This window comes from Cibotium barometz, chromosome 4 (assembly GCF_041138505.1).
Source record: "Cibotium barometz isolate CiBa-2024 chromosome 4, ASM4113850v1, whole genome shotgun sequence".
In the NCBI taxonomy this organism is placed as follows: Eukaryota; Viridiplantae; Streptophyta; class Polypodiopsida; order Cyatheales; family Cibotiaceae; genus Cibotium; species Cibotium barometz.
The window spans coordinates 1,577,961-1,592,289 of NC_141049.1; the positions used below are offsets into that span (position 1 = coordinate 1,577,961).

The 14,329-nt window shown below is 41.7% G+C and overlaps 1 protein-coding gene across 2 annotated transcripts in view; it reads left to right on the forward strand.

Annotated features, from left to right (window-relative positions):
• LOC147638792 (binding protein) overlaps positions 1 to 4,013 on the forward strand; it is a 79,120-nt gene extending 75,107 nt beyond the window's left edge. The window contains exons 10-14 of one of the 2 annotated variants that reach the window (XR_015263741.1): positions 29 to 162; positions 291 to 632; positions 758 to 903; positions 2,989 to 3,191; positions 3,281 to 4,013. Coding sequence is in view for 1 of the 2 variants with exons in the window: in XM_086784420.1 (XP_086640546.1) it covers positions 29 to 162; positions 291 to 632; positions 758 to 903; positions 3,109 to 3,191; positions 3,281 to 3,772 (1,197 nt within the window). In the remaining variant the exon portion in view is untranslated. The remainder of the gene's footprint in view (positions 1 to 28; positions 163 to 290; positions 633 to 757; positions 904 to 2,988; positions 3,192 to 3,280) is intronic. The other variant, XM_086784420.1, reaches the window with a different exon arrangement.
• Positions 4,014 to 14,329: the final 10,316 nt, after the last annotated feature.

Here is a 14,329-nt window from a genome sequence, read left to right on the forward strand (position 1 = left end):
TATGTAACCTTCTAATTTTTTTGTGAAGGTTGTGGCAGATTTCAGAGAGTCATGTGCCTTGCCAGATGCTAGTGAACATCGAAGGGTGCAGACACAGACCCTAACAGCCCTATTTAAAACTTATTTTCGAATTTTAAAGACAAGTTTGGAGCCTGCTGATGGGTTTGTTTCTGTTTAGCTCAGGCCATATACTCCTTATGATCTTGTCTTTACCTACAAAGTAACCATAGTTCATCTTTCTGTCAGCTCCAGTGCATGGTAAGTCTAGTCTCACGACTGTGATGCTGCAGGGTCCCTACTACTAACACGGCAGGATTGAGATCGAAGTTGGCTGAGTATGGGCCACGGCCACTCTTAAGGCCGTGTCTTGATGGTTTAGCAAAGTTCTCTCATCTTGTAAGTGTAGACTTCATGGGAGACTTGCTTGCAATCTTGAAGAGACTGGCTGCTGATACTAGTGCTCAACCAGCGGGTGAGGTTCAAAATGCAGTCCCTCTTAGTTTCACAGATCGACTTCACTGTTGTGTTGTTGCATTCAGAATTGTGCGAAGCAATCTGGACGCACTGAACATTGACCTTCGAGAGTTTTATGTTTCATTCTACAACCTTTTACTCTGCCACAACTTCATCAGGTTGTTGTCACCAATCTGCTTTAGATAGCGCATGCTAGGAAACTGCTTTCGTGACTGCAGTATGATTTGTTTGGTTGTCTTAGATGCTCAATATCAGGCATGGTTTTTGCTGGATGAAATTTTAGGGATGAACATGATGGGCAAGTTCTAGCAGAAGCGTTACAGGTCATGCTCTGGGAAAGTAGACAGCATGACATGCAAAGAGTTGCAGCTTTTGTGAAGCGATTGGCAGCAGAGTCGTTGCACCTAGGGTCCGGTGAAACGATGGCAGGTTAGTTCATTCAGAATAATAGAGCTCTTTTGTTCCGAGAAAATATATCAGTAGAGAACGCCATAACATAACTAGCACTGGTGTGAAAGGCATATCTGGGGTTTGTTAAGGGCTGTTTTTGAACTGATAAAATAGAGTTGACTATATTTAGAGAAAGCTAAATGATTTAAGTATAGAGTAAAAGATTTTTATGTTCTAAAGTAATGTTTAGTCCTTTTTTTTTCATAGCAGGGACGTGGCTGTATAAGCAAGCCTCTCATCTTCTAGAAAGTCATTTGTTCTTAGTTAAGTAACGTGCTACGGGGATTACAAAATGCATGCTGCATGGGTAGGCCTGGTACTGGTGCTTGTATGCCATAGCAAAGCTAGTCAACACAGTAGGAAAATGGCTGTATGAGCAAGTGTTTCATCTTCTAGAAAGACATTTGTTCCAGCAACTTACCCTTGCATGCTAAAGTCAGTTAACTACTTGAGAACTTAAGTTACACGCTAATGTGGCATGGGGGGCCAAAGTGCATGGTGGGGTTAGGTTTGGTACAAGTGCTTGTATGCGATAACAACGCTGGACCAAATGGTTTAGCCTTGAAAGGAATTTGAGCAGTTATACATTTACATATGTTCTCTCTTTCCGAGAGTCCTTGTGCGTGGTAGGAACAAGGAGAGTTTCAGTCTGAGCTCAGTTCATGGTTTCCATTATTGGTTTGTCTGCATAAATCTAGGTAGACTGTGTGAGGATCCATGAGTGTGCGTGGCATTTTTTTTTTTTTTGGGGGGGGGGGGGGGGGGGGGGGGGCATGTTTATGGAAAAGAAGCACTAATAGAAAGGCTTTAAGGCTATTGAAAATGGAGCATATTTGCAGCCCTAAAATACATGGTGGGCTAAATATCTTGAATGTGCATTACCATGTATTGGCTCGGAAAAGTACCATGATAATAACTTTCCTGGAACAAGGACAACCATGGGCACAGATGTTGGTTGCAATGTGTGCGTGTTGCAAGGTTGATTCTTCTAGGCACTGGAATCTCTCCTACTGGGATATCTTGGTAGGTCAGCAACAAGGAAAAATCCTAGGTTGCCCTTACTTTTCCCGATTGCTACAAGACTGGAAGTCTGTGCTCATACATTTGCATTGGGCACATAGGCCAATGCCTCTTGGAAACACATTGGTAGCTGAAAATATTCATTGGCGTAGAGCATTTGGCTGTGGCTGAGCCAATAAAAGCTTATGTATTAGCACAAAAAGGAATTTGCATGGTGGGAGACGTCATATTGACCAATGGCAGACAATTATTGTCTCGACAAGCACAATGACGGGGGCAATTGAGAGCCCATTACCGCCCTGTATGAAGACTTGTTGTTGCTAGCAGGACATGAGGATATGTCCTATATATCGATTGGGCAACGACAGGATGATTGGTTGCTAAAGAACAGCCGACCAGGTTATATTACGCAGTTTCCTGTTTATGGATTGACAACGGCAAGGGCATATAGATTACTGCTTCCACAACCATAGATAAAAGGAGCATGCGAATTGGGTGTGGCATATGAACAAGTCCCTAGGCTGGTGAAAAAGTAATTTGGGTAATTTGGGAAGAAAGAGATGACAAAGTAAATTACCTTTAAAATTAGAAAGTTCTTCTATGGAGATGCCTCGTGGGAACGCTTCCAGTAGGAGAGTATTTGGCAAAGCGGGAAATTGTGACCCCAAATTATTTGCGGTGCCATCATCACATGGAGAGTGCTATGGCATACATTGGCACAAAGGATTTTATGAATCGTCTATTTATCGACAAGTATATATACTTCCGTCGATCATTACGTCAGTCATTGCATGACAATTTCGAGATGCAGAATTATGAAGTGCTTTTCCACTGTTTCTAGATGTACTTCAATGAGGAGGGTTCTCGAATATAAAATGAAATAGTGGTTTCACAAAAAAAAAAAAAAGTGTGTGTGTGTGTGTGTGTGTGTGTGTGTGTGTGTGTGAGAGAGAGAGAGAGAGAGAGAGAGAGATCAAACACATGTTGGTGAGTGAAATCCAGCTTCTTGTCTAAGTCCTGATGAGGTGCATTTTTCTTATATAGTTTGAGAGTCAACTAAGTTTCAGTAGCTACATGCTTTTTTCAACGGAATTGAAGAAAACACAGCATCCTGCTATAGCCAAAAATCAGAATTTCTTCTAATGGTCTATGAATGGGGTGCAGCTCTGGTGACAGTTCGGCACTTGCTGCAGCGGTATAAGAAATGTCGCAACCTCCTTGAAAAGGACGAGGGTGGGAACTTTGCTGTAAGTACTCTTTTAAACCCTCGTGTGTGGGGGGTGGAATAATGCCCACTAGTCTTCAAAATTCACATATTTTTCTGTCACTTCGACAGGTATTCCAGGGCGAGGGGGCTGACCCGGATTTAAGTGGTGCGCTTTCATCTGTTTTGTGGGAGGTCTCACTTTTATCAAGACATTATCACCCTGCTGTAGCTAAGCTTGCATCTCAAATCTCCAATATGGCTACTGCTTCTGGTGAGGTCCTACTAGCTACTTTAACTCCGAAAGATGCCATTCTTGTTTATTCAACCAATAAGGGTGGCTTCCATCCCTCTGTCCAAGCACCCAAAAAGACAGTAAAGAAAAAAATGTATCTGAGCCATCATGGAATCTCATCCAAACCATTCGTGTCTATTGATGGCAATCTTGACCCTGATAATTGTGATGATGAAGAGACTGGTAATGTGTTCTTATCACACTTCAAAGTTCTCAGAGATATAAAAGAAAACGAAGGGTTGAGAATGGAGCTAAGCAGAATTTTGAGGTCTATTGGCTTATTCAAAGAATTCAGAGCCGACAGAGTTCAAAAAAATAAAAAGATGTAGAACTTTACACAAGATTAGTGCAGACGTGAATTGTCTACATCATTCCTTTTTGGAAGTTTAGTTGGCTTACAGAACTGCTGCTTGATATGTGTGTAAATTGGTGAGCCACCATGTGATTGATGTCAAGCTAGGGTGCTGTGTGTTAGCTGTACTGCAGTACATGGAAAGTTGTATGGGTTCAGAACATGGAGAGCATTCCACAAAATTCTTCTGTTAACAAAATAATCTTGCATTTGAACATGCTTTTTTGTGCGGATGCAACATGGATGACATTGTACACGAGATGTACGAATCCTAAAAAACTCACCATGATAGAGGACTGACTGAGTCAGATTGTGCAAGATGCCTAGTTACATGCCTAACAATGTCATAATGATTACGCAATAGCTTGGTATCTTTATGGTGTGTGTGAGCTCACGAAAGGGTGTGCAACAGTTTGTATGTGAGTGGCTAGGAAATCATTGATGTTTAGTATTGGTCCACGTACAGATTGCTTTGGGTGGGAGTGTTGCATGTGTTTTGCACTTTTGGTGCCTTAATCCTACTAGTGCATTCAGACATATTTAAGCTTAACACTAGCTAGCTTAGGTTTTCTACTAATTATATCATAGATTGACTGCCTTTGGAACTTTCAACACAGTAGTGTCATCATATGTTGATAACATAGGCTGTGACTTCCTCTATGGACTAATACTACTGATTATCCAAATGGTGTGCCCTAAGACTCTTAAATGTAGGTTTTCATTTAGTCATATTATATGGCATGAGTAGTTTAGATACACCGCCGCAAATTCAAGCTCTAGATGTTGCAAAAGCTGTCAGAGGGTTCACTATAGAATACTTTGTGCTGCAGTTTGATCATCGATAGCAGTAGCAGCAGCCCAGAACAGGCTGGACTTTCGAGCAGGAGGAATGGGATCGTGTTAGGGTGCCATTCCATGACAGGAAGTTGGGTGCACAAGTTCGCTTGTTTCTGCTATTGTGAATAGGGAAGGAGTGTTTTAAAACCAGCAGAAAGCTTTGCTGAGGAGCTAAAATTAACACCTTGAGATATGGGTTTATCAAAATGCCAGGTTACCTAAAGATTCATGTCACATGCATTAAGGATCTCCATGGCCAGCTCTGGTTGTCATCGCAGTGTCACATGCATCATTCTAGTCGCTGGATGTGTATGTCATGCTATGCTACTCATTAGCGTTTAGGGTTAGGGTTTGTGCCCACGAGTGTTCTCCTTTCTACTCAACCTCTTTTTTGAGCTCTTCTATAGGCTTGATCAAGGAGGTTTCTTGTCTTGTTATAGCTTGAATGCTTCAACCTATATTAAAAGCGTGTTTAGTCCATAGGGCATGTTTGATTCAACCATTTTGAAAGATGGCTGTGTAGAAAGTTCGCCCCATTGATGACTATGGGGTTACTTTAAGACCAGAGGGAACGACCCTCGAGGACATAACTTGAATGATTGGATTGGAAAGGTCCTCAACATCATAGGGGCAAGGCCCTTGATATTGGAGGGGAAAGGGCGTCAAACCATGTGAGAAAGGTTGTAATACCAGTTAGAAGACCTCATCAACCCTGTTGCGGTGGCTAGAGTGGAGGTCATGAGACGAATATTGTAAGAGGCCTTCCTCTCAGCAATCTAGCTTTTTTTTTTTTTTTTTGTTGTTGTGGAGAAAGCGATGTTTACATTCTCAATAGAGAACCTTAAGGAAAATAGAGTGTCGTGTGAAAAACCATCTTGTGAAGGACAAAGTGAGTAGGAGCTCATGAGGTGGTGTGTAGTAGCCTAATTAGAGGCTATTGGGATATTACTCGATGAAGAATGCAACGAGAAAAATCCAAAATCCATTAAAATGAATACACCTACTGGACTTGGTTAGGACTTTACATCTCAAGAGAGGTAACTATGAAGGCAAGGTTTTTGCCACGTTAGTGCCTAGTCACATGGCGAATGACCCTCTTAGTGTTATACCTTCATGCTACACTTAATACCTAGTCACATGTGGGATGACCCGCATAGTCTAATACAGATACCATTTTAAAACAATCATAAGAGTGTTCATGGATGCGTGGCAAAGAAGAAAGATGTGTAAAAAGGCTATGTGACAAGACTTTGGGCGTTTGTTTCACCAAACAATTCAGGAGAGGCGTACAGATCACTTAAGGAAACAGTATTCTGTGAATACATGTTGAGTGAAGGAAGCCATTTGTTTGGATGATAAACTACTTGATAATAATGATGAAGATGAAGAACTTGAAACTCACACTCCTAGGAAGAAGATAAAGCACTTTAAATATCTAAGAATTGTAAGCTCACTGCCAAAACACTCCTAGGAAGAAGAAAAAGCACTTTAAATATCTAAGAATTGTAAGCTCACTGCCAAAGCTTACAATATGAGTCTTCAAGCCTTCACTAAAAAGATCAAAATAGAGGTTAAATTCAATGCATGTGGTTATCCTACAGCTTATATATCCAAGGAGAGAACATGCATGGTGTTTATATTGTGCACAACTTATTATTGGTGATGATGATCTCTTCTTTGACCATCAATTAGGTGGTGCGCCGAAACCCCTGAATCATGTCAAAATTTATAAATTAGATAACACCTCCTCCTCAAGCACCACCTGCGTAAGACGATTGCACTGTCGGCTGGTCATGTTTGAGAGAATCAGGGAGTGAATCAAAAGGCTATTTATGGATCTGAATGCTCTTGTTGGAGCTATAAATTGATGTAATCCTTGGCTCATGTTGAAGAGCTCAATTAATGAGATTAGCATTTTGATTATTTTATAATAAGTTTAATTCAACCTAATTTTTAATAACAAAGTTTGTCATTTGTTTTTATCATCCGTAGGTTAGTGGTTCTCCTTCTTTCTCATCTCATTAAGGGTAGGATTGGAAATTGAATCTCTCATGTCTCTTTAGGTTTGGGACAGGTATCTCTCATGTCTCTTTAGGTTTAGAAAAGAGAGAGAGAGAGAGAGAGAGAGAGAGAGAGAGAGAATCTTCATCTTGCTTTTTAGCTTCTGGTTGTGCAATTTTGCTATATAGGCAAGTGACTGCTCAAATAGCTAATAGCGGATCCAATTCTCTAAAGCGTAGGTTTCTCAGCAAGCCTGTGTGCAATAGCTCGTCCTAGATGCACATACACACAGAGACATCGTGGACAACTCAAAATAGTGGAGACTTACAGACACAGAAGCTCAGCTAAGCTTTCCCCATCATAGTGGAAGACTCAAAATTGCCAACTCGATGAACACACATAATCACATGTTCACATACAATCTTTACTATCTACATTATTAAAAAAAGAAAAAGAAAAAGAAAAATAGAGTCCTTCTACTTCATGTTATCAGAATATATATAACAGCCTTGACCCATGCTGCCCTCGGGGGGAGTTTGCGGCGTTTAGTAATAATTCGTGTCTCACGCTCCCACTTTTTTCTGACACCCGACTTGCAAACCTGTAAAGGTAGGGTAATAATAACCTTTTCAAAAAAAACCTCCAAAAAAACTAGCGCCAAACATTCAACACCAAAAACATGGAAGAAGGAAACACCTGCTCTACTTGCGCCTGTACCATGCAAGCGTAGCTGCTCTCTGGGAGTACCTTGTCTTCTGAAGAAGAAGAAACTACTCAGCTCTCTCTTCAATCAACCTACTTCTCTAGCCTCCTCAAAAATCTGTAAGTGTCTGCACACACACGAAGCTTCCACTGTTCATCATGTTCACAGATTTCTCGCACGTATCCACTATTATGCTTGAATTGTGGCGTCATGCATATTGTAGATTGAACCACATTTTCAAAATTATGGAAATGCGCGATCGAGTACAAGTACTTCTTGCAATTATTCCAACAGTAGTTGCGGCCACGTTGAAATCATTGATTCGAAAGACGATAAGACAACACAATAGGTCATCACATACTTGGCGCTCGTTTGGGCTTCTTTGGTAGTTCGTCGTCGACCTCGACATGACTTCGAGACAGGCTTGCCATGTCCGCATTGGTACATCAAACCACGTTTGACCATTGATTGCCATTTTGTGTTCCATGCATCCATGGATGATAAGCGCTTGGTGAGATGTTCCACCTTTCTATCAATCTCTTCACTAGCCTAGTTGACAATGTTCGAGATGATTTGCAACAAGGGGACATTCCAGAGTCTCTAGGCAGGTTTCTTGGCCGAAGGTGGACAATGGAAAAGCATTAGGAAAAATATGGACTCTCCATTTTGTCCCTTTAGGAGTAAATAAAAAAAGAATGGCCTAACCAATGAGAGAGCTGGGATTCCAAATCCATGTAACATGGATCTTTTTGTCATATCTTTGCCCGAATCTCTTAGTACAATAAAAAAATAGAGCCCATAACTTAAAAAAATAGAGTGCACATGTCAGTTGTTGGCTTTTCTCTATGGATTAGCCAACTGACCAAGATCCTCTTGTCTATCCTTTGAAGCTCAATACTTGGGAGCATCTTTAGGACGTTTCCTTTATCAAATGACAGGATTTACAATATATAGTGTCGACGCCCATTACATAAGTGTGCGGACATAGTTGTCATAGGAATGTGTTAACCAATATGTGGTTAACATACTCCCTTCCTAAATTTGATTGCATCCTCATGATCGGTGAGGGATTGTCGAGACACGTAGGGAAGTATCGCACTTGGTTGTTTCTTCTGTCTCTTCAGAAATGAGAGGGGGTGTGGGAGTTAGTAAGATGAAAAGAAGTTAGTGGAGTGCTGATGATTAAGTATCCAACTAGCCTGGTGGGCTCTTATGAGTTTGCTTTTTTGTATGTGCCCAATAGTACTCTTTATTTTGTTTTTGATGTTTTTCTTTTTTCTTCTTCATTTTTTTTTGGGGCGACGCGACATCCTCATTAGAGGAGTCAGAGTACTTGAATGAGTAGACTAGCATGTAATACTAAATGACTAATATCCAAGTGGAAGGTGGTATTGTTAAGGAGGGGTTAGTAAAACAATGGTGTTAGTAAGCAAGTGCTGAGAGGGAAATTTCGGAGGGACAAGGAGGCAACACGCATGGAGACTGCTTGCACTCCGAGATGTTGTATGTCGATGGCGATGTACATGAAGCTCTAGCATCTTATCAAGATACCATGATGGGTATCTTGGCTCCCATGGATATTGAGTCATCAAGTTGTGGTGTTCTCTTTGTTTCTTTGTGTTCTTTGTCGTGTGCTATCATTGGAGCTATGGGATCTTGTGGAGATAGGAGTGGTAGTTGATGGCAAGGATCCATAGGAGGTGTTGAGCCGAAGAAGAAGCTAAGGGTAGGTTTGAGTAGACATGAAGCACGTTTATTCGGGTGAAGCAGGGGTGATTAAGAAGATCCAGGCGATGGGTCGTACTAGGCTTGCGCCCACCATGGTCCCCCCATCCAGAGATGTACCTGGATGCCTGTCGATATGATGAAGCTTATGCGGTGTGTGTGCATAGGACAGAGCCCAACGAGATTTGTAGGTGTTGTGCATGGGCGAGGGCAAAATGTGTGGCCGTGTGGTCTTAATCACCTAGATACTCTTTTTATTTATTTATTAATGTGTGTATTGATCAGCACCTCTAAAGAGGGTTTTATACTGAGTGGCCCAATTGGGTAGATTACTTTTGAGTTTATCTTTGAGTGGTTGGAGAAGCTCAGCAATTTGTAGCACTATCCCTTGTTGGGTTTTTGTTGACGAGACTTTGAGCTATGATGTGGTTGTCGACGTGGAGGATATGCTTTTAATTGTGGCTTGGGGAGCCACAGTGTGTGTTTCCATCATGGAAGCCTTGTGCGTTGATGAGCACATTAGTAGGCATCCAGTGTTGTTGGCTGCACTATTTCTAACCCATGGCTGTGGGACCTTTTGTCTCACGGCTTCCTAGGAAGTTGCTGTGTGCAATGAACACAAGCGGCATGCTTGGGTAGCCAGAGGAGAATGTTGCCTTCATGGTAGTCTTGTGCTTGTAACCGGTGGTCGGGGAGGACGAGCCAACATTGAAGCTTGGGCTTTGGGCTGGTTTTTGTTGACTGAGTTGGCTTTTTGCGCTTGGGTTTTAGAGATGGCCATTTGGGAATCCATAGTTCTATGTAGCCATCATAGAATCCTTGAGTGGCAAGAAGATTCTTGGGCACCCACCATTGATTTTCATGATAAAGATATGAGGTTGCAGTGCTTGCAGAGTGGGTGGTTGAGGTTGTAGTCAACGTCGACAAGGCTTGATTGTCATTGGTGGTGTAGCGGCCGATCGACTGGCTTTGATGAGGCATGGGGTGTGGAAATAGAGGAGATTTTCGGTGATAAGGATGGGGCGTGATGGGGAAGGGCAATCGTGGGCGAGGGTGTGTGTATGATTTCCTCTTGGTGGGGGCACAAGAGGATTGTGGCCTTGTTGCTGCGGCTAATTTCCATGGTGGCCATTTCTTCGCGCGCCAATTGATTTGGCAATGAGTGGCAGCAATCCACTCTTTTTCAATTATTATCCGGCCTTGGAGTGCTTCTGCATCATTTTTGCTAGGTTGAATGCACATGCTTTTGACTAACCACATTCCAGAAGCTTGCAACCCATCTTCCTAAGAAAGTGCATTCCCTTCTCCATGTTGCTTTTGAAGACAATGACAACGAAATCGAGCTTACTTGAGTATTTGGCTAGAAAAAGAATTAAAGATAACATGTGCATGAGTTTGCATTTTGATGTTATTTATCCTTTTACCACAAAACAGAGAAAGTAATATGCTCTCCACAATTTCATGATAGCACCATGTCCTTGGAACCACTCCCAACACAAAGTGGCAATTCACCGAAAAAAGATAGCAACCCATCATTTTGAACCATGTGGAACTCTTGTTAACCCCCTCAGACATGACTAGAGCCATGTGGAACCCTAAGTAACACCCTTATAGGGGGGGTTTTTTGGTGAGCATTTTCTAGCGCTTTTTGGGAATCGGGCGAGCGGTTTCCAAAAAGATACCCTCCTCCCCTCTATGAGAGGGGCGAAGACAGTTGGAGAGAGAAATATAACATAATTATTTGAGAGGGAGAGAGCAATAGAGAGCTGGAGGGAGTGAAAATAGAAAAACATGACATCACATCCTCTATATCAAGGTTATTGCTTCAAACTGAAAATAAAACCAAGTTCATTCATGTACAACTTCCAAATACAAAAATGTGAAAACCATCATCTTTACTACTATGGGCCTCACTTGTCCTCTAGGGTGTAAGCACAAAGTCAACGAATGGTGTTTGTACCCTTCTACACTTCCCCAGCAAGACACACTCAGACGATTCATCAATAAAACCGTGGGCTCACCATATCGCAATTAAGCCCACCACTTTGGCCTTAACTTGAGAAATAGCATCATCATTTTCAGGAAGTGGAAAGGATGTGAGACCCTTCCATGCTTGTGTACCATCTATGGTCTTTTGCTTGACCTCCACATTGGTGGGCTCCCTCTGGATACGCGCAGCAACAACTTCAATGCTAATATTTGATGAGGCTATCACAAACAAAACAAAAGAGGGTTTAGGGTGGTGTACTCTACTACCAAGGCTTGGTGGCAATGGTATATAAGAAAGTGCTTTGGAGCTTACCTCTATATTTATAGAGCAATGGGAGAGGTGCACTCTACTTTTTCAACAAACAAAATAAAAACAATATTCATCTTTTTTTAATGTTAATAATAAAGGCATCTTTCCTTGAATTTCTATAGCACAATAATAAAGGCATCTTTTGAACTTGTTTGGGAAAGAGCAAGTATGTATTGGAGCACCTTCACCCTCTCTCTTCACTCCTCTTGTAGGATTTCAAATGAATGCTCATAATGTGAATATCATTCATCAATAAATGACAACATTCTACAATACCAGACGTGCCTCAAAATGCACAATCCATAGCCAGAGGGGGGAGAGGGAGGTAGGGGGGAGAAAGACATTGAACCCTCTACAAGGAGGTTACATCCATAAAGGTTACATAGGTCCCAAAATACTACAAACAACTGATTGTTTGTCCCATTTTGGATTAACAAAGATGTTTCTCCAATTGAGGACATTAATAAGTGTCATGTAACGGCACTATAAAAGATGTACATTTTGAGATACTGGCCACCCAAGGAAGTTTTGGGCGCCAAGTATGAATAAGGTCCAATTGTATAAAAGGCAAATCTCATAATAAAATGACACAATCCCCCTTTGTGCTATGAGAGCTCTTGTTCTTGTCTTCTTGAGAGAGAGAGAGAGAGAGAGAGAGAGCGAGAGCGAGTACTCTCGTGCATGTTCCTCTTTCATGCATGTTCCTCTTTCATGCATGTGTGTGACAGAGTGGGAGGTAGATTGCCTTGCGTTGTGGTGTGAGAGCGACTCTGCGGTAACAGTATGGAGGTGGAGATCGAAGGAGTGGAGCTTCCAAAGCAAGCTTGGGGAGCCTCAAGGGACGTGAGTTCGAAGCATTAGTAAGTACCCAATGATTGTTGTCTCTGTTTCTTCTCCCATTTGCAGTTGTGTGGAGTTCTCTCTTGGTAGGTGCGGTAGCCCATAACATTTTTGGTACCATTGCCGGGGAAACACCTTTGTTTCTTCCATCCTCCTAGAGATTCAGCTCCCACTATGCAAGTTTCACCATTGCCTTTGCATTTGGAAGGTGTACTGTGAAGAAACTACGTAGATAAGGTTTGAGTGGTAGAGAAGAAATTATAGAAAATCGTGTGTTGAAAGGGTACTTGGGAGAACCTAGAGGAAAGATACACTGAGTTTAGCATTGAGTTTTGTTGTTTTTCGTCACCAATTCCTACAGCGTGAGCTAATAGGAGGTGACACATTTTGTTCTGTTTTTCTAAAAATCACAAAAACTACAAAAAAAAAGGAGCCATTGGTTGTGTTCATGACCTCCATTGCATTTCTAATCCTTGGCACAACGTGTTTGGATAGGGAAATCACCCTCTAAATATCATTCCATCAACGCGGTTGTTAACACGTGAAAGTGCAGGAAACGTTTCATAACGTGAACCATTTCCTACTACTTAATGGCATGAAACACCTTCCACAATTAGCGTTGGGAATCTTAGGATTACCTTACTAAAATTAGGTCATCTTCTCTTGACACATCTGATATAACAAAATCGAAAAATATTATCATCATGTGAAATAACAGCGAAGTGTTTCACGGCGTGAACCATATTCTGTTTCATGATGTAAAGCATTTGATACTTCATGGCGTGAACCATAACTTGTTACTTCACGGGTTAATACTTCACAAATTAACCCTGCACGCCTTAGCGCTTCAAGTGTTAGCAGTCAGAAGGAGTGATTCCAACTCTAGACCCATTAATGAGGAACCAAGGGCTAACGAAAGCCTTGAGAAATAAGAAGAGGAGGATAATCTGCCTAGGGCACCTACAGCAGGTGGTGAGGATCGTCTCTATACAAGAGAGGATCTACAAGAAATGATCAATGATCCCACGTTCTTGCAGAGCATGGAACTACTAATCAAACAAAGGCGGGCTATGGCTGCTAACAATAAGCCAGGCAATGAGGAATTACCCGAACCCAACCATAGAAGAACCTATCTAGGGAGAGGATGTGGTCTAGGTTAGGGGGGTGTTAGATCCTCGAATGCCAACTATGGATCCTAAAGCAGACCTAAACGCAGTCACAAGGATAGATCTACTAAATATGGCCGTGAAAATGGGCCGAGGTATGGTTAGGGAGCTGGGCACTACCCTAGAATCCAAACTATCCCAGATGAAGCCACATTATTTCAAAACTTGTGCAAAAATTCTTAGGAGATGGGGACCCAATCCAATATGTAGAGATCTTTGAGTCTACTTATGAAACATGTAGGCCAGTAATAAGCGACGTAACCATGATATATGCTTTTTTCCTGACCCTAGAAGGGAAGGCTCACCAATGGTATATCGAATGGTATATCGAACACTAAAATCTGAAGATAAAGTCAATTTCACTTGACTTAAAAATTGTGTTCAAACCGAGCGTTGCTCGAAGTGATGACAGGTGGAGTCCTGTGGGCTCAGCTCCACAATATCAAGCAAAAGAAAAATGAGTCCATGCGGGATTATGTTTCTCGGCTTAAGCACTTAAATTAAAGATGCAAGTTGAGGGAAAGGCTAACTGATGATCAGTTTTATTGCCTTGCTTCCAAAGAGGAGTCCGAGATCATAAGATACATGATTATATAGTGTTAGCCTGACAACTACTCTAGATACTTGCTGTGAGCTGGCAATTGAATATGAGGACAATATACTTAAGTTGCCACAGCTAGAAGATGCCAAGGAAACATCAGTAGTGGCAACAACGCGAGTCTCCAATCATCAGGACCAAGAACAAGCAAGTTGGCAATATGACAGTGAAAGAACTCAGTAATGCCATCTTAGAGAAATTAAAGGTCACAAATGGGAGAGAAACATTAGGAAATTCTCATCTCTATCCCCGGAGAGGACTAATTTGGTTCTCTATTTGTAGACAAAATCACACGACCACCGAATTCCCTCACTTAAGGCCAAGGCAATTACTCTATTATGCTCACTGTCAGATATTGGAAAACC